Here is a 20,648-nt window from a genome sequence, read left to right on the forward strand (position 1 = left end):
TTGCACTGCATACCAGGTTAACCTATACAGGGTGTGGCCATCATGCTTCACACATTTTAAAAAAGACGGGTCATTTTATGCAAAGTTAATTAAGTGCATATTGTTCACTGTCAAGTAGAGCAGCCACCAGCAATTCTTTTGACGCTGATAAAGAAAGCCTGCGGAACATGAAAATAGCGCATGACTAACTGCCCGCCTGCATCAAAAAGCAGTGCCTTCAAACACGCTCCACAGGAGTTAGTGGGCGATTTGCTGCATCGCACCGTCGTGGGCAGTGCACGCCATATAAAGCGCCAACTCTTCCATGAAATACTATGGAACTTGTTTGAAAGCACTGCTTTTGGATGTGGGCAGACGGTTATGAGACATTTTTTGTTTTTTGTGGGCCTTTCTCTATCAGCCGCAAAAAATAAATGCACAAAAAGTACCTTGCTGAAAACATGCCATTAAATTTTCTTTTTCCTACCAATTCTTCATGGATCAGCGTGGCATTAAGAGCAGTAATTTAAAAATTGGCTTATTGCAAGTAATTGTTAAGTTAAATGGCATCAACAAACAATTACTCATGGCTATTCTACTCAACTGAACAATATGCAGCTGGCTGTCTTTGCATCGAATTGCCTGTCTTTCTTACAAAATGCGATGCATCATAGCTGGGACACCCCATATAACTGAGTGTGCATGACTGGTCATGGCCCAGTGCCCAAGACACTAAAAAAATATGGCTCAGTAGGTGACAGAATTTACTTGAGATCTGGCCAAGGTGGGCAACACAACCTTGAGTCATCATTGCTGATACTTTGCATAACATTTGCATAACACTCTATGAGATTGGCATAAATTTTAGAGCGATAGCTCTGCTACTCCAGGCACAAACCCAGAAAACACCCGGTTCTGTAAATTTGACCTTTAAGCTCAGCCAAGGTCAAACTGGGACATAGCCTGCCACTACCGGCGGTTACTGTGCGCACCGCATGGGCACCCGTATCTTGAAAGTGATCTGCGATGCGTACAAAGTGTGTCGTGTGCTGGTAGCTTCGCACGTGCTGCTGCCGCACCGAGCAGCGTCTGTATGTTGTCTTGTGCTGCACTTGTAGATGCGGTGGCTGCTGACGGTGCCGAGCAGTGTTTGGGTCCTTTCCCAAAGCAAGCAAAGCCGTGCTATCACACGACCAACTTGGTTCAACCACGTTCAACCATAGCAATTTTTTTTTTAGCTGTCTGCTTTACAAGGAAGCCAAAATGCCTCCTTTCATATCACACTTGCTCTGGTTAGCATTCTTGTTACCCACCTCTCCGTACCGCAGCTTGTATGTAGTGTCAACCACTCCAAGCATGTTGCGGGCACGATCCACGGGCAGCGCTATGCGTGTCTTGAACCGAAGGCCCGCTGAAAATTCACAGACAAGAGGAGCACTGTTAATCTTGTGCAAGACATGGCAGTATCTTCAGTGTCATGCAGCAACAGCCCATCCCCATCTATGTCCCCATGGAAGGGGGGGGGGGGGCGAACTTTTTGCCAACTTTCGCAGCTATCAGCCCCCAACATCTGTACTTGCCTCCATCCTTCCATGACAGAGCAGCACGATGTTCTGTGCTTTGATCACGTGAACACATCAAAGATGGACTTGCAATCTGTTCTTGCTCACAAAAAGGGTGGCTATGCAGTCACCTTCAAGAAGCATAAACAAGAGGGATGTAGAGAAGCAAACGCCAGTACACTTTGCTATGTCGCTTGTCTGTTGGTGCTTTGTTCTGAAGATGAACATACATGAACTTGTCCAGGTTACAGTTTCCTGCCTATACACTGTGGCAGTATGCATGCTGACGCATGCATGCCTCTCTTTGTCCCAATGTCAAATGGTACTTGAGATTATAATACTCTGCGTCAACCTGTACAGCAACAGCTCGTTTAAAAAGGACCAAGGGCAAGTGCAGAACATTCCAGTCCTGAACCGCACATGCAGGAATGGAATGCACGCATAACTGTCAATCTTACCCCCCCTCCTTGGCACGCATCTTGTCACATAGTAACGAAAGTTGCTTATAAAAGTGAGAATGCACCAGTTCCCTTCATTCTTCCCTCAAGGCAGCTAGCACCTTGACACGCTAAATGACACTGCACCACCTCTGTGATTGACCCAGGTTGTAAACGAACAGGCTGCAATATTTTTTCACTGGAGTGTGCAACAAATTGTAAGACATACCGTCACCATCATACCACTGTCAATGCCGTTGACGTCATGTTGCTGCTGTTGTCACACGCATGCACTCAAACACACAATCGCACGTCTTGCATAAATGTGTTGGTCCATCTAGTAAAAGAATCGCAATTGGTGCGGAATAACCAGCTATACAGCACATGAAAACTGCTTCGCTTAACATCGATCCCCACAGTATGTGGGAATGAGTTATTTCCTTGTCCTTTTCCCACATGCAGTTGTCGCATTGCTATAGCCCTTTTACAATGTACTTGCTTTTATTACATTTGTTCCTTTCAGTCCGTATTCATTTTCCAAGATGGTGTTTGCAAATTCAAAAGCAACAATGACGATTACAGCTGCTGCACTCTGCTGCCTGCTGCTTCTCTAACAATCACTGAGCGCACACAAGATTAAATTTCCTGTTCACCTTTGGACAGGTAACTACCGTATTTACTTGTGCAAGGCCCATACTTTTTCGAAATTTTTATTGAGTACAGGCCTTACACAAGGCGAACTTATAGCTACTCACTGTAGCCTCAAACTGTGCTCAGACTGCTGTGCAAATAAATGCAAACAAACGCCACCACTGGCGGCCGGCTACGAACACATTTACACCTGCCGACAGATTTTTCGTGCAAAGACTAGTGTCATTTTATAGCAGCTTGCAGGAATTACCACATTTATTCAAATACAGGTCAACCGTTCCCCCTCCCCCCCAAAATGTTACCCAAAATGAGCTATCAACTTACATTCGTGACCAAGGCTAGCAACAGTACCAAGCTACTGAAGTTTCATCACGCACGTCGCAGTCAGCCCGCAGATTATCCAGACTGGCTCTAAGAAATGCTGCATATACAATGCATTTGACGGCACCAAGAATGACGTTGTTTGGGGTGCCAAGGTCGCCTGTGAGGCAGCGAACGAGGATGACTTCTCTGGCAGTTCTGATGAGCATGCAGCTTGTGGTAGCAATTAGTAGCGAGATTCAGTAGCAGAGTTCATGGTAAATAAAGGTGTGTCATGTTTAAAGCTTTCCGGTTTTTTTTTAATATATTGGTTGATCTATATTTGAATTACTTTTCATTTAATGGTGAGTTAAATATATAGGGGTAGACCTATATTCGAGTAAATACAGTAACCAGCACGGGAGCACACATGCGATGCTTAGTGAAACATTTTTATGTGTGGCATCCTTTGGCTAGATACTGCAGGTCGTTTCCTGCTCCATTCCATTAGTCCTTCTGTTTCGTGTCTCAAAAGAACTAACAGTCTGCAATTTCACCTTGTGAAGATATTATGATGACTTACCAACTGCGTTTCGGTACACGGCAAGAAGCAGCGACCGAAAGAAAGGGTCCAGCGTGAGCTGAAAGCCTGCCTTGGACAGGTCCTGGTATGGCAGTGGGAGCTTGGACCACGCTGTCAGCACATTAACGGCGCTGGACTCCTCGACAAGGGCGTCAGTGAATTCGAGAATCATGTTCTCTTGCAAACGAATAAATGTGTCCGTCGGCACTCCCAGCTGCTCCAGGATGGTGATCAGGGGTCGGTTCAAAGTCACCGAGCCTGGAATAGAGAGGAAAATAATGAAGGCACTTAAAAGAATCAATGGAGCACACAACAGGGTAGTATGGGAACGCAGGATCTTGGTGAAAGATTATAATGACAGTTTGCAAGATTATATTCTCAATCTATGCTGTCTGATGGTTCGATGAGGTGCAAAGGAACACTACAAGGGAAAGCACAAGAACCAGGAATTGATCAACGACACTGGCATGACAAGCACAGGGCATCATGTGAGTGTTGCACCTCACCTCATGCCCCGGAAAAGTGGAAGCAAAACTGAAGTTCCAGTGAACCCACCAAATTGACCACTAGCTGCCCCCTCTGCCATCAAGATGATGAGCTTGTGGACACAATTAACTTACAAAAGACTTTCCCGGCTACTGCAAATATCAGACGTCATCATGCTACCTAAGCCAAAGTCAGCATGCAAGATGAACATAACCTACAGATATCGCTGAATGGCCACCTCGTATCACCCACTCCTCTTTCACATTCAGGAGGCCAGTTTGAACTCCCTGCTGTGAAAGACGAGAGTGATATTTTCCCCATCCCCTCACAGGGCTTGAGGCCACCCTTTCAATAAAGACGTTTTTACTACTACCAGCAAAATCACGGCAACACTCGTGGCAGTGATGGCACATCAAAGGCACAACGATGACAGTGCGACGTCAATGACATGATGTCAACTAAGACACCGAGGTGATGACAAGGTCACAAGAGGAAATCCTCAGAGTTTTTTAAGTGACCAGAAGTAGAGCAAGATGGTAGGAATTCATGTTACCGAAAGACAGGTGCACAAACACTGTACCTAGAGACGAAAAGGACAACACAAACGCCAACTGAACAGAATGGTCGCAAGTTTTGCATCTTGTTTTCTGCGACTGTGTGGCCAGCACGGGAACCTGAGAGCCCCCTGAAAGGGGGCTAGAGTTAGCTCCTATAAAAAAAAAAAAAGGAAGAAGAAGAAAGCCGAAAAAAAAAAGAAGCCTGGTTTTAGCTCATGAAGAAGCACAGCACAGGCATGTTTAGTGGGCGGGCTGATACAGTAACGGAGGTTGAAGACGGAGGCTGTAAAAATAGACGCTGTCTTTTTAATGGCGGGCCAGAAGAACGTGCAGCCAACGTGCTTCATTGTCTTTCATGCCGTCAACCTTTGCGCACGCCTTCCTGTGGTGCAGAAGCCCCACATCATTGTTTAAATTGCTCCCTCTCCCCCCCCACCCACCCCATGCAAAAAGCAACTGTGTCTGTCATGTGAAAAAGTTATTTCAGCGGAGTTGATGGCCAGAAATGGAGCTCCTGAGGTGCAATGTTCATGCACACGCATAATACGGCTTCATGCATACTACATGAACAACTTCAGCATGAGGACGATGACGGAGCGAACCAGAGTCAGAACTATAGGTGACGACTTCGTAGGTTACGTCACTGAGACAGTGGGTAAACCTTGTAGGGAATACCGGTGCAGCAACTTTTCAGAAAGTTTCCGGAAATGGATGGGCATCCAGACCCACACGCAACCTCCGGGATTGTAATGGACATCGCGTCGGAGACCCCAGTTGTATTGAAGGGTGTCGGTGCGCTGTTGGCTCTGGATACGATGCCAAGCAAGCTGGCGTGCTTCTTTGGCTCTTTTTATGTGTTCTTTGGTCGGGCTATTATCAGCCACAGGTAACATGGCGTCAATTGTTGACGTGAAGCGGCACCCATATACAAGTTCGAATAGCGTAAACTGTGTGGTCTTCTGTACAGCAGTGTTATAGGCGAATGTCACATGTGGCAAACTCTCGTCCCATGTCTTATGTCCTATGTCGACATACGTAGAAAGCACATCGGCCAGCGTTCTGTTGAGACACTCCATTAATTTATTTGTTTGAGAATGATGTGCAGTGCTCCTGCGGCGAGCGCTGTGCGTCAGCTGGCGAACGTCCTGCATAAGTTCGGCTGTGAATGCTGCACCGTGATCGGCGATGACAGCAGACGGTGCACCATGTTGTAGGACGATGTGCCATACAAAGTACTTGGCCACTTCATAAGAGTTTGCTTGCGGAATAGCTTCGATTTCGGCGTACCGGGTTAAGTAGTCGGTAGCAATGACTATCCATCTGTTGCACGAAGAGGTCTTGAGGAGGGTCCACAGGGTGGAAAAAGCCAGCTGATGTAACGGGCAGTTTCTAGCAGTGCTGACAGCCCCGGCAGGTTTTCACGTACTGTTACACAGAAGAAAAGGTCAGGGGCCAGTAATACTTCTGCTGTATCCTTGCTAATGTCCTAGCGAATCCCAGGTGTCCTGCACTTGGCTCATCATGGCAGGCTTGCAAAATGCCTTGGCACAGCGCCGATGGCATGACAAGGAGGTACGTATTTGAACCACTTACGCAGTTTTTCCTGCAAAGGACATTGTTGTGCAGACAGTAAGATGATAAGCCGTGCACGAGCGAGCGAGGTAAAACAGTTTAAACTCCTTGAAGGTGCTCAATCAGCGGCAGCAACTCGGGGTCAGCGCACTGGTGCTTAGCCATCTTTAGGGCGTCAATAACGCTGACAAATGGCAAGTCATGGTCAGGTTCCTATGGTGGCTTAGAGAGTGGTGCACGTGAGAAACAGTCAGCATTTCTGCGCTTCCTTTCAGATCCCTGTAGAACAGAAATGTCATATGCTTGAAAGCACAGGCTCCAACGGGCAACTCTGCCTGAAGGACCCTTGAGGTTGGCAAGCCAGCTCAGGGCGTAGTGATCGCTGACAGCCTTAAACAGTCTACTGCACAAGTAGGGTTGGAATTTACTAATTGCCCAAATAACCGCTAAACATTCTTTTTGAGTGGTTGAGTAGTTTTTCTCAGCCTTGGTGAGCCTGCGGCTTGCATAAGCAATGGCGCATTCCGCACCATCTTGCCGCTGCACAAGAACTGCGCCGAGGCCTGCATTGCTGGAGTCAGTATGAATTTATGTGTCAGCATCTGCATCAAAATGAGCAAGTATAGGGGCAGTTCGCAAACGCTGGCGCACTTCACTGAACGACCGCTGTTGCTTGTCCGCCCAAATGAAAGGCACATTGTCGTGTGTAAGCCGTGTCAGAGGCTCAGCGATTCTTGAGAATCGCTCGACGAAGCTCCTATAATGTGCTTGCAAAACCAAGGAAGCGTTGGACAACCTTCTTGCTTGTGGATGGTGAAAACATGGCGATGGCAGCTAACCTGCTGGTGCCTGGTTGGATGCCTTTAGGACCAACTATATGGCCAAGAAATTTGAGCTCTTAGAACCGGAAGCAGAATTTTTCAGGTCTGATTGCGAGATCTGAAGTACAGATGGCAGCGAGGACGCTCCTGAGTTGTGTGAGATGTTCATCAAATGCGCTCAAGAACACGACGACGTCCAAGATTTGCCATTTGAGTTCAGCAAGGGCGATATTCATCATCTTCTGAAAGGTGGCAGGTGCGGTACAGAGACCTAAGAGGAGAGCTTTGAACTCATAAAGCCTGTCAGTTGTCACAAGCACTGTTTTTTCACAATTTTGTAGATCAACTTCGATTTTCCAGTACCCAAATTTAAGATCCAACAAAGAAAAGAAACTTGGAATGTTGTAGACTATCCAATGCGTTGTCGATGTGTGGCAATGAATAAACATTGCGTTTGGTGACACGGTTCAACTGCCTGTAATCCACACACAAGAATAGTGTGTTGTCCTTCTTTCTTACGAACACTACACGGGAGGCCAACGGGCTTGTGGACGGCTGGATGACATTGTCTTGGAGCAACTCTTTAGTGGTCGTCACCGCAGAGCCCCTCTTGAGCAGCGCTATGCTTTTCTTCTCCCGCTTTTGCCATACCCTCCTGCTTCACTTTCCGCCTCATGGTTCGGCTGCACCCTCCTCCTCTGCTTTCCTCCTCATGCTCTATTTGCTATTGCCATCTTTCATATCCTGCTGTGCTCCGCGTTCGCTTTCATCCTTCTGTGTTTGTTGCCTCGGTTACAAGGAACAATGCCGACGCTCACCGCAGGAACAGGCGCCCAAGAGCTGCGCTGCAGAACATTTCAGACATACCACACATTTTAACTAGGTAGTTAAAGGCTACAAAAAAAAAAAAAAAAAGAATACTCATCTGATCGACAATGAATGGACAATGAATGGACAATGAATGGACAATGAATGGACAATGAAGAACATTTTGAAGATTTTTTTATATTTAATTTTTAGAGTTTGGCATTCTGAGAAGTAAAATTCACAGTGAAGAAAAAATTGTCATCCACTAGAGGGGAAGCAAACGCTAGAACACCAGAAACTTTTGATATAAACTTGTGAGTGGCAGCATTCATGGCATGAATGCTCTTGTGTTAGGACTTAAACCGTCTGTACAGCCATCAACATTTCCACACTGTATTGACAACTTCCAGTGCAAACAGTTTGAAAATTTTAAGGGACATTAACACCAATTACGTGAAAACAGACTCAATAAGGTGAAGTGCCTCAACTTTATATCATATTTCTAAATCTATCATAACCTGGGCCCAAGTGCCTTTGAGCCCTGAAATTATTTTAAATAAATAAATAAATAAATAAATAAATAAATAAATTACCCATCAAAATTCAAATCAAGCCTGAATAAGAGGTCGCAAGTTTAAGCACCACACATGGTACTTGAGTCCACCATGGAAGTTCACTTGAACCCAAGTGCCCCCGTGGCATTCGTATTCAGATTGGGGGTGGAATGCAAAAACACTGTGCTTTTTGGTGCATGTTTAACAATCTCAGGAAGCCAAGTTACGAACCTATGGTGCCAATCTATGGTGCAATGCTAAGACTCAACGCTATGGTGTCTCTCATAGCCTCAGTGTTGCTTGGTGCCATCAAGCTCACGAGACCAAAGTACGACGATGATGGACATGACAAGCACTACCAACAAATATCAACAAGCATTTGTGTCGTCCATCTCATCTCCCCTTGGCCGCATGCTCCGTGCTTCATCACTGCTTGACCAAGAGGCCCAGAGGAATGCTTGTCCAATCAATCAACATACGTGACTGGTCACGTATGTTGATTAATCACGTATGTTGGTCACGTACTGGTCACGTATGGTCACGTATGTTGATTGATTGGACATACTGGATTGGACATATTGGCTTGAATCAACATACGTGGTGCAGAGACTTTGACCACTTCGAGGTACTCCGAGCTGGTGCAGGGGAACTTCTGCATGCTGGGCCGCAGGCAGAGGAGCTTCTTGTTGGGCAGGGCGGGGTTGACGCAAAGCATGCCCTTGGCGCCGGCATACCGAATTTGGATGGCCGATGGACGGTCTTTCAGGTTCATCACTTTGTACACCTGTGCACACGTTTTTTGCACTTTTTAAGGACTCCAGGCACATATTTTCAAAGTTGGAGAAACTTCACAACATGTATCTCGCATGCAAAACAGTCGCACTTGGCGAGGTTGGGAAGCACTTGTCAATTCTTCTTCAAAGAGAAAAATGACCTGTCACTTTCTTTTTGCCTTTTACTTGTCATATATTAAAACATTTTCTTTAACGCTGGTTAGTTGCATTTTTAATGTTTTATATAAAGATAATAATATTTGGGGTTTTACGTGCCAAAACCACTTTCTGATTATGAGGCACGCCGTAGTGGAGGACTCCGGAAATTTCGACCACCTGGGGTTCTTTAACATGCACCTAAATCTAAGCACACGGGTGTTTCCGCATTTCGCCCCCATCGAAATGCGGCCGCCGTGGCCGGGATTCGATCCCGCGACCTCGTGCTAAGCAGCCCAACACCATAGCCACTGAGCAACCACGGCAGGTTTATATAAAGATACTAGTTCATGTCACTATCCTTGTTTTCATATATTTAAGTTAGCTATTCCCCTTATTTACAGGCTTTCATAGTGGGCAAATATAGTTCATTTCTGTACTGCGATTTGCCTTGTTCTGCACAGCTCATTTCTACATCTGACATGCTGTTTTTCTGTGTCTGCCTTATAGCCGCTGCCTGGGCCTTTGTCAAGCTGTTTATGCAGCTTTCAGTTCAGACAGCCAGCCAAAAGTATCTCGTAAATAAAAATGCACTGACTTGAGTTATGCAATGTCTAAACCTAATACTAGAGCGAGTAGAAATGAGGCTTGGAATCAACATTACTGTGACGCTATGACAGCAATATTTGCTGCATCATGCCTAGCAATAATGCGAGGTATGATGAAGTTGCTCATAAAAGAAATCGTAAGAGTGCTACAAGTGCAAAAATTTATTTTTACGACTGACTGCACTGAATCACCACGATCATATCAGTAAAGCGCAGCAGTGTATCTCAGTGTCATGATGCATCTACTAAAAGACTAAAAGTGGTTTGTAGACACAATTATTATGGTAAATTAGTTTGTGCAGTAACCCTTGTCAGTGTTCTTGGCTGGGTTTAAGAGGGATTAGACATTATTTCAACAAAAAGAAAATACCTCAATAATTTTATGATACGTTTTTTTAAAGAGCCCCCAACCAGGCACTATTGAAAATTCGGGTTAAACAGAGAGACAGAACACCACAAGAAAAAATTCAAATTGGTTCATTAAAAAAAGATGAAAGAAACATGCTGTGAAGCCATGCTATTACAAGGCAAGCTTCAATGCAAGCATGCCTAGCTTATACGCTGTCCACCGTAATTTGCCAAATGGGGAAGGCTGCAAGCACTGTGGTCTAACAGAATCATGCTAGAATGCCACACAACTCCTCACAGTGTATCACTTCGCTCATGCGCCGCCTGAAGTGGGAGCTGTCATCTGCTAAAAAAATGAACAAACAAAGCCATAGTGCAGACCTTCCAGATGCATATGTCCACACAACATTATGCACCGCATGTTCCTGTACATTTGGCGCCCCCTTTGTATGTCGGCCCACCCTGTCCTCCGAGATCGGGCAACGCGTGCAGACAGTGCGCGTCGGCTGATCTTGGAGGCCATGGCCCGACTTGCTTCCAAATTGAAAAGCTAGGTGGCACCACATGTGTAAAAAAAAAAAAAAACATTTCAGGTGAATTAGCACTTTTAAAGAAATGTCGGATGATGAGCATGACGAAATTGTTTTGAACACAGTGACTCGCATTAAAAAAGAAAAACTTCTAAACTATGTCAAGAATTGTATGGCTCTCTTCAGTGTGGAGTGCAGAGGTCCAAGCAGCTTTCTTCATTTGCCAAGTCACAGGGAAGCAGAGCAATAGCGTCCTCAGGCTGCATTCCTTTCACTGCCTTTCTTAATGGAATGGAATAGGGAAATTTTAGACTGGGTAACAGATTTCGTAACAAACCGGACACAATTCGTAGTATTTCAGCATGTGGAATCTGCGACAGTGCCTGTCACATCAGGCGTCCCCCAAGGATCCGTGTTGGGGCCACTGTTACTTTTAATTTTCATTAACGACATAACCAGAAATATTGACTGTAACATCAAACTGTTTGCTGTTGACTGCATCATCTACAAACAATTAACACCTACGAAGATCATGTTTCGCTTAGCAATTCACTAGACCAGCTAAGTGAATGGTGCAAAAAATGGCAAATGACGATAAACAACTAAATCAGTTTGCATGGCGGTAACAAGAAAAAAACAACCTTACGACTTTCCGTACTTTATTAATGGCACAATGCTAACAGAAGTTCACCAGCATAAATATTTAGGCATCACTCTAACTTCTGACCTGAAATGGGACGCACACATTGCCAACGTGACCACAAAGGCATTACGCAAGCTATTTTATCTCCGAAGATGTCTGCGCTTCGCACCCACGTTGAAAGCTTCTCGCGTATACTACTTTCGTTAGACTGGTTTTGGATTACGCTGACACAGTTCGGTTTTCCCACTCAGTAACTAATATAACGAAACTGGAAAAAGTACAGCGGAAAGCGCTGCGGTTTATTCACAACAAGTACAAACGCACAGATTCACCCACTAACCTTGCATCTATATCCGGTTTACTGACGCTATCATCAAGAGCGAAACAAGCACAGCTCAAATTTTTATTTAACTTGATTCACAACTATTATAAGTTAGACCTAACAATATACATATGTTTTTCGCAGTCACGATCATCGAGACATAAACGTGTACGTGCTTTAACAGAATACTCATGCCATAACGACACATTAATGTACTCTTATTTCTCCCTCGTGATAAGGGAATGGAATTGCCTCAATCTTTCAGTCATTTCTGCAGACTCATTATCCCAGTTCACATGACGGTTAGAATCCATATTAAGCAATCAGTAACGCAGTCTTATTCACATAATATTGCTTTGCAACACTTGTAAGCCGTGCTGATCATAGTGAAGGTGTTACTGTTATTTTTCCCGTTTGCTGTCCTCTTCATGATGTATTCTTTGTGTTGCTAGGCATGTGATACCTATCAATAGAATAAGCGCCAAAATTGACGACACACAAGAAGAAATACAGACTTCTTGTGTGTCGTCAATTTTGGCGCTTATTCTATTAAAAGTTATGCACCAACTAGCCCCACAACGTGTTTTACTGCATGTGATACCTACATTTGTACTTTTATGCATTCTTACCTTGCTCCTTTGCATTCCTTGTTTGGCTTATTGACACGCAATTTGTATGTGCACGTTTGCTACCATGTATTTCATTTTTGTATGTCCACCTGCTATGGTCCCTAATGGCACTGGCAGTATTGAGAAATAAATAAATAAATAAATAAATAAATAAATAAATAAATAAATACCAAAGCCGAGGCACTGTGTCATTTTTATGTGATGAGCCCCTTCAACTTTTTCTTTTCTTCCTTTTTTTCTGCTGCATGGCAAAGTTCCGGTACGTACTGCATGTTAGAAAATTTACCAACACGCCACAAAAGATGACTTTGCGGACAACAGATGTGACATGGACGCATCTTCAATGTGATGCAGTCTCTGCTTGGAAGCAAGGAACCCTCAACAGTAAGGGCACACGGGCTGCCATTAGATGTTTTAAGCTGTTTTTGGAGAGTACATTGCAATACCCTGCAGACAGGGTTGTCAGTGAGAGAACAGAAATGTCACATCTAGGCTCTCCATAGCTCTCCATAGGGGGAGCCGAAGTGAATTCAAACACATTTTACCTCTGTCAGTGCTATGCGTATTATATTTACAAGTGTTCCACACATCACACTGGTCTGCCCGCAAAGCCCAAACCTGGCGAGGAGCCGTTTGAGGCATCCGGGGCCACAAGCCCATGCTCCGAGCCCTCACCTCTTCGGCAAGTGGCACAGACATCATGCCAATGCCATCCGAGAAAATGTACGGTTTCTTGCTGACTGGGTGGCAGCCACCCACGATGTCGGGGACGTCCTGCACTTCGCTGGCCCGCACACAGACAGCCTGCTCGGTGGAGGAAAAGCACTGGCCCATGCGCGCCATGCGCTTGGCCACGTTGGGGATGCCCTCGAACTGGCCCATCCACTGGCGGATTGTCACCGCACTGTTCTGCTGCTCGTCAGCCGCGTACATCCATGTCCTGCAAGAAGATGATAGCTTTAAGCCTTTCTTCCTTGTAGAGGAAGATGTATGGAAATAAAAAAAATCTCGGCCTGTGTTTTGTAACATTTCATAGCATTTTTCATTCTGATGATGTCAATTTTTATGGGCATCCCCTTTAAAACGAGGCAGTGACCTATGGTCACTTGGCCTGCTTAAAGAGGCCCTGAACCACTTTTTATAGAAAAGGAGAAATGCATTTCAAGTTAAAATAGGCTATTTCAGAAATACTTTGCCTCAAAAAGTATTTCAATGCGTTCAATAGAAGCGGAGTTATTGTCAATCAAACAGGTCCTTCGCAGTGCTTCCACTCCTTTGATGCCTTGCACTGCAAACGCTGCGGTGGAGTGAGGCCTTCACTTTAGAAGGTGGAGCCCACAACGCTCTGCCTTCTAAAGCTCACTGTGGTGCGCAGTTCAGCTCTCATTTCGGATGTTAACGTAGACGCCACTACTACCGATTTTGGTGCCTACGACATGCTAAATGTATGCAAAACATGGTTCTGCCCAGCGAGCTGCAGTGTGCTTAGCCAATGGACTCAAGAAAGGCAACTTCACACTCCGCTTGCAAGCCCCACACACTGCATACAACAGCATAACTTTGCTGGGATGTTCAGAGCAGTGTATGCTATCTGTAAACTATGTTACTTCACCAAGCCTTAGGGGTGGCACTGGACCCCTTAAACAGAGTCAGTATGACTACACCTATCGCAGCCAAGCATTTTGCCTCTCTCTCCTATCTTTTTCTTCGTTAGAACTTTTTACCTCTAAGTTGTACAGTTACTTATGCTAGTAACACCTCCAGTTCCATCAATTTCTTCTCTGCTTTTCTTCCACCGATAATTGACATGTCTTTTGCTTATCTCGACTGCCGACCAGCTAGTGCTTTTTTTCTTGTCGCACAGTGCGCAGGGTGGTCGATCTCTGGGATATCAGCACAATGGCAGCATGCGAGTCAAGTCAAGCCAATGAGTCATGCCAAGTCAGGTCACTCAAGCCAATGATGACAGGCAACAAGAATGAAAAATGACACGAATCATTAGAAAAGACTGCTCTAATTTGTTCCAGCCATAAAATACCCGCCTAGAAAACTACTAGAGGGAAATTAGGCACCAGTGTTTATGGTGGCTGCAGGTATGGCAGTGCTGCCAGGATGATTGGTAGTAGAACATGAACGACGGTGCTGGTACCAGCTGGCTGGTGCATCTTGACAGGTCAAAAGCATGGGACTTGGCAAGAAGGTGCTGGTGATGCACTAACCTGCAACTAACGCTCATTGTGTGCTGCGTGTGGAAGGAACTGGTAAGGGGGAAACACAAGGGAAAGGACTATGACAGAACATATTGAGCAGCTGATTTAGTTTGATTTAGGTATGATTAGGCAATTACTCTGAATGGCAAAGACAGATATCCCAAAAGAAGATGCACGGCTTCTATGGGTATTGTGTGGTGTCTCTTTGCAGCCATGCAGTAATTCCCTACAAAGGGTAGTAGTAGTAGCAGCACCACATGAGACTTCAACCTTCTACTTTAAGCAACTGATTAATTATACCTTTACTGTTCGGATGGCTTGCACCACATCAATTTCCTATACATGCGTTATTTTGTTTTTTTTTACCCAAAGCAGTGCTTCTCACGTAAACAGCGCTCAACCCTTACCATGGAGCAAGAAACATTTAGGGGTGGAAACTCTGCTGTTTGCGGTGACCAGAAGAGGTCAAGACCCCGCGGAGCAACCATCATGCTGGCAGTACCTGGCAGCAGAAAAAAATTATTGCTGTTTCGGATGCCAAGGCAACCAGTCACATCTGTTGCTTGTGTTTGGCCACGCATCTCGCACATGTTCTACTGAGGCCACTCATGCACGCTTCTTTAGCCGCTGGTAGCCTGGACAGCGATTGGTGCCACACTTCAACCATTTGAGCACAGTAAAAAATAAAATGCATGCCTTTTGATGACTGCTATAATAAGATTACCCGTAGCTTCCAGTGTTATGCGGCGCTATTATTTAACACCGACGCAATGACTGATTAGATGGGTGCAAGCGCTGCTGGCATTCGTCGAAGGCAAACATGCCCTCACATTCTTTGTGTATATGACCAAACTGATTTTCCTCAAACTCATGGGCCTCACACGCTGTCTGAACAACGCTGGCTTTCACTGCCGTTGATGTTCCTGGCTTGTTGTATACACCCATTCTTGATATTTTAATGGTAGCACGATTGATATTTGATGAAGCTTCCCAGGCAGTCCGCTTCTTTTTCGGGGATGTCAAAGGTGATGGAGATGGAAGAAAAACGCAAGGAACAGCCTCTGGATGCAGTCCAGATTCTTTTTTTTTTTTTGGTGGTCCAGGATTACCTCGCCTCTAAGCTCACTGTGATATTTATCTCCTCTCATCATGTTGCTCATGAAGTGCTTCTCGCAGAGGTAATCTATCGATGCGAGCTGACGGCTGACCCCAGGAATTGCCGCAGCCCATGCATGCACTCGTTCAGGATGATTCGGAGCCTTGAAGATGCTCACCTTTTTTATTTATTTTTTTTTTTTATTTATTACATACTGCAGACCCTTGGGTCCAAGCAGGTGGGTAGTTTTAAAAAACAGTCATAATACAAAAAATGACAGTACAAACTGTTTGAAGAAATAACATAGATAATAAAACACAAAATGTCAACAATGGAATCGGTTTAAAGATTAGCGTAATAAGATATATTACAACTGAGTACAAAACAATGACGGAATCTGTTTCTAGATTAGTGCAATAATAGTGCTAAAACAACAGATGTGAAATGGTGCAACAGTCATATTTTGGTGTGGTAGGAGAGACTAAGCAGATGTGTGGATTAATTCATTCAAATCTAAGACCGTGCGTGGAAAATAGGAATACTTATAAGTGTCAGTTCTAGCAAAATAAGGTGTTAAAGAGTTAGGCTGATGGTGCCTTGTGGGTGTGGTAAGTAAGGATGATAGATGCGGTGATGGATCCATCGCAAGTTTATGGTTAAGTAGTGAAAGGAAGTCGATTTGGAACTGTTTTCGACGCGTTTTAAGAAGGGGAATGTCATTGGCTATCATTTCGGATGGAGAGTCAGTTCTTGAGAATTTGCTATAAATAAACCAGACTGCTTTCCTCTGTATTCTTTCAAGACAATGTTTATTTGAGTATACAGGTCCCATACTGCACTGGCGTATTCTAATTTGGGTCTGATTAAGGAATAACAACATGGTAGTTTAACATTGCTTGGGGTGGTTTGAAGTTTATGTTTCAGGAAGCAGAGCTTTCAAAAGGCAGTCCAAGTCCTCCAAGACTTGTACCCACTTTTGCAGTTTCCTACAAAACACCTGCACCCTCTCTTAGGCTAGCAAATTCTGAAGAAGGGCATTTGCATGTAGCAGCACCGTTAGCATTATGGCCCTTTAACAGACGCCGATAAGAACTCTTGCTTTTGACTTAAGGGTGCATAAACACAATGTTATGGCATGCCCTCTGAAGCGAATGTCCGTGCCGTGTGCTTGTTGTCGTATTAAAGACACGGGTGCTGCCAAAGAGAGCACGCCTGATCTGCCTGCCCATCTTTTTTTTTTCTTTTTTGCTGCAGTTTTCATGACGCGGCGCCTTGCAGCGCGTCATGCCATACTAACTGCGTGCACCCTGGTTGGCGCATGCTACTTTTGCGACTTTATCTGGTCGCCTGCACGCGCCTGCGCTGATGAGAGTTTCAGCTCCTAAATATTCTTCCTCCATGGGCCAGATTAAGGTTTCATGACTCACCCCGTATTCAGAAATGACTTAACTTGAAGGCCATGCTTGACTTGATATAAATGACGCCTGGCGTGAACGTGCTTGAGACGCTCATTGCATTTCCTTTGGTGGGTTCATGACAGGCGTTATCTAAATCAGGTCAAGCGTGGGCTTCAAGTTAAGATGCATTTCTGAATACAGGGGTCAGCCACTCAATGGGCCTTTCATATAATAGTTAAAGGACCCCTAGCTAACCCTGAGCTATAACCTTTACTATATAGTATTAGCCATGTCTCGCCTAAATAGAACTACAGCTTAAAATTGAATGTCCCAGCCACTTTACTGTTCTTATACACAATGACTAAGGGGCCCCAGACCTACTCTAGGTTAGAAAATTTCGTATATATCCACAGCTGTGTGTCAGTCTACAATGAACATACAGCCACAAAATTTTTGAAGTGAAGCCATAATAGCGAAGTTACAAGTGTTGGATAAATGACTATGACCATCATGGCTTCTCCCTCGTCTTCACCACCCTTTACACAGGCATTCTCTCCATACCACATACAGGGTTCATGCTGGTGTATATGACAAAAATTCAAGGGTTTTTAAGGACTTTCAAGGTCCTGTGTGTGGATCTTCAAGGACCACACACAGGGCCATAATTATACACGCGTGCACCCTCCTTTTCAAGGAGGGTGCACGCGTGTACCATTATGGAATACATACTGTGTCCCGCGACAATTGATCCTTCCCACGCTTGTTAAGCTTCACTGCAATACTTCACGTACGCTTCACCGCGTAACATTGCTGTGCCGAGGCGCAGCTGCCTTTCGGGAACCAGCATTACGCCACGCGCCTTGCATTCTAAGCTTCGAAGCCATACGCGAGGATTACGGATGCGGAGTTGGTGCGATTACTGACAGCGGTGAATTCGTTCAATGAAGAACACGGCACCGAACGGCAAGAATAGCGGACGTCGAAGCAGTGAAGCCTAGTGTTGCCGCGGTGGTGGCTACGGCTGCCAGAGGATCGGCGTGCGAGAGCGCTGGCTCGAGGCGGCGAGATAATCAAAACGGCGGTGATGGATCTGATTAATGCCATTTTAGACCTGCGGAAGCAGCAAAAACTCCGGAAAATCGGACAGCGAAGGGTTCTTGCGTCTGAAATTACAGACTTTCTTATACACTGACTCTATCCGGCGCGTAGTGGTGCCGCAAAGCCGTGAGCGCTATCGGACATTTCACAAAAATCGGGCGTCCAGAAAATCGGTTGTTGACTGCACACAGGCAACTCCTCCAGTCAACGACGCGGCGTCAATGACAATTCGTTACGAGTCCTCCCTTTTACTCGAGCCAGCAGTGGGGCGACTATCGTTCCCTTTCAATAAAATGACAGCCAATTTTCCCTGATTGAAGCGCAAATTGCCTGATTTTTCCCTGTGTTTTACCAGACAATTCAAAATGCCTGAGAATTCCCGTTTTTTTTTAAAAAACAAAATCGCTGCGGGAATTCAGGAGGGTTGAAATTTTCTCGGATACAATCACTGAAAGTTTATTGAAAATAAAAATTCAGGAAATTCAAGGATTTTCAAGGATCTCCGAAACTTCCGGGACTTTCAAGGCCTTGAAAACGATCTTTTCAAATTCGAGGGTTTTCAAGGGTTTCAAGGACCCGCACGAACCCTGCACATACTGTCACCAGCTCTATGCTGTTCGGTGAAAGGTACGGGTCACAACTATGCACCATAAAAAAATGCCCTTCCCATCGTACGCCTCTGATCATGCTTTGTGCAATACCGAGCTGAGCAGCATAATGCCATAGCCACTGGGCTATCGCGATGGGTTTTGTGAAAGTTTGGCTAGGGTGGCTAGCCACCCCTTCTAGCCACCCTAGTTTGGCTATTAAATGTACACTACCTGCCCATTGTGTCAGAACAAACGTATGAAACATATTAACCTAAAGTATGCAGACTGACAAAAAAAAAAAGCGTGTCTCATGTACCCAGCAAAATCCTGTGACTTGAGGGCTTGTGCAATGTGGTTTCTGCCTTTCAGACCATAGAAGTGAATGCTATGTCAATTTTCTCATCAATATGGGCTACACACATATGATGTTGTATGAATAGATGTTGTAGAATGATGGTGATGTACATGAATAGATGTTGTGGTTTGCAAACAATTTATAGCACCTATTTTGGTCCTTATGCCTAAAGTAAGGCTTTTGGTGTCTGTTCTAGGTGTCTAGACCGCACATTTTTACTGCCTAAATATCAACATCAAGATACTTTAGTTTTATCTGACTGTTTGTTATATATCCATTAATTTGTCATATCTATCACTTCACCATATTTAAAAACTGGTGCATAGAAATCCGTAAGATATGCCGCACTTTAAAATTCTTCACGTTTAAAATTTCACACAAATAAATTTCTTACACAAAAAAGAATTTGTTATAATATCCAAAAACATTCGCTATATTTATACTACACGCATTCATTATATCGAAGTCCTACACAACTAAAGAGCACAAACTGCTCTTCTCATTATGTACCCGTGGTCACGGAGCTGGCTCGTGGAAGGCGCCAGGAACTTGAATTCGCGGTTGCCAACACGCACTCCCCGATGCAGGAAGGCGCCGACAATGGCGTTCAGCATAGAGTCCCGAGCCGAGTGCAGATTTAGCGTGAACGACAGCTTGTCCAGGTTGTCGTCCCGGAAGGACGCCCGAATGGCGAATTCGGTGTTGAACTGTCGGAGGATTCTGTTCTCAAAGTGAACCTGCGGTGCGGCAGAATGCAATTCAGAGTTTTACTGCACCATATGCCACGCACGTACGTGTGCAATGCTGCAATGTAGCAGGCCCAGAGTAGGCGCACAAAGAATGCAGAGAAGGGCTTTGTGCATTACATACACACACTAACTACCTTGGGTCTCTTGCATAGCTAGTGTAAGAACATAACTGCACCCAGGCGACCCGCTTCAATAAGAACTTGCCTTTGCTCCTTGCGCTTCGTCGTGACAGTGAGAAATAAATGATACAATCAACTTTTGCTTAGCTTTAATTACCGAGTTTGAGGGCAAAGTATTAGCAATCTTGCGTTGTTTTTGAGATCGGCTGTTCCTTGGCGACACTGTTGGCGTGGCTGCCAAAATAGGAACCTCGAAACTTGGAAACAACCTTATTCTGTGCACCGATTCTGTGCACAAGAATAACCTTGTGCACTCAATTTTCTATACTAACAACATTTAGCATATATACCCTTCAAGATATGTAGAATGCTGATATCTCTTTGAAAGTGCAATATCTCTCCGCATTAGTCGTGAAAGAACAAGGCTATAACTTCATGAGACTGAAAAAATTTAGTTGAAGCGTACTGACCTTTTCTTGCACAGTTCCACTCATTGTACATGCTGCTTGGATAGATTTGGGCACTTTGCTGTCTACAAAGAGCTAAGTAAGCTACAGCAGGATGCTTTTTGTGAAAGATTAATATGCAACAAAGTGCCCACAAAGATCACTATAGTTTGCCGTTGTGTGGGACATAACTAAAAAAATTGTAGCAGCTAGACAAAAACTAATGACACATTCTAAATCTGCTTGAAGAACTCTCTAATCGGCTCAATT

At 44.7% G+C, this 20,648-nt stretch overlaps 1 protein-coding gene across 1 annotated transcript in view; it reads right to left on the minus strand.

Moving 5' to 3' along the window:
• The window catches only part of LOC142560733 (uncharacterized), a 68,686-nt gene that overhangs the window by 24,111 nt on the left and 23,927 nt on the right, over positions 1-20,648 (minus strand). The window contains exons 6-10 of the mRNA XM_075673029.1: positions 19,575-19,801; positions 12,994-13,258; positions 8,907-9,093; positions 3,513-3,770; positions 1,293-1,390 (exon numbers count right to left, since the gene is read on the minus strand). Coding sequence (XP_075529144.1) covers positions 1,293-1,390; positions 3,513-3,770; positions 8,907-9,093; positions 12,994-13,258; positions 19,575-19,801 — 1,035 coding nt within the window. The remainder of the gene's footprint in view (positions 1-1,292; positions 1,391-3,512; positions 3,771-8,906; positions 9,094-12,993; positions 13,259-19,574; positions 19,802-20,648) is intronic.

The sequence above is a fragment of the Dermacentor variabilis genome, chromosome 10, assembly GCF_050947875.1.
Source record: "Dermacentor variabilis isolate Ectoservices chromosome 10, ASM5094787v1, whole genome shotgun sequence".
Lineage (NCBI taxonomy): Eukaryota > Metazoa > Arthropoda > Arachnida > Ixodida > Ixodidae > Dermacentor > Dermacentor variabilis.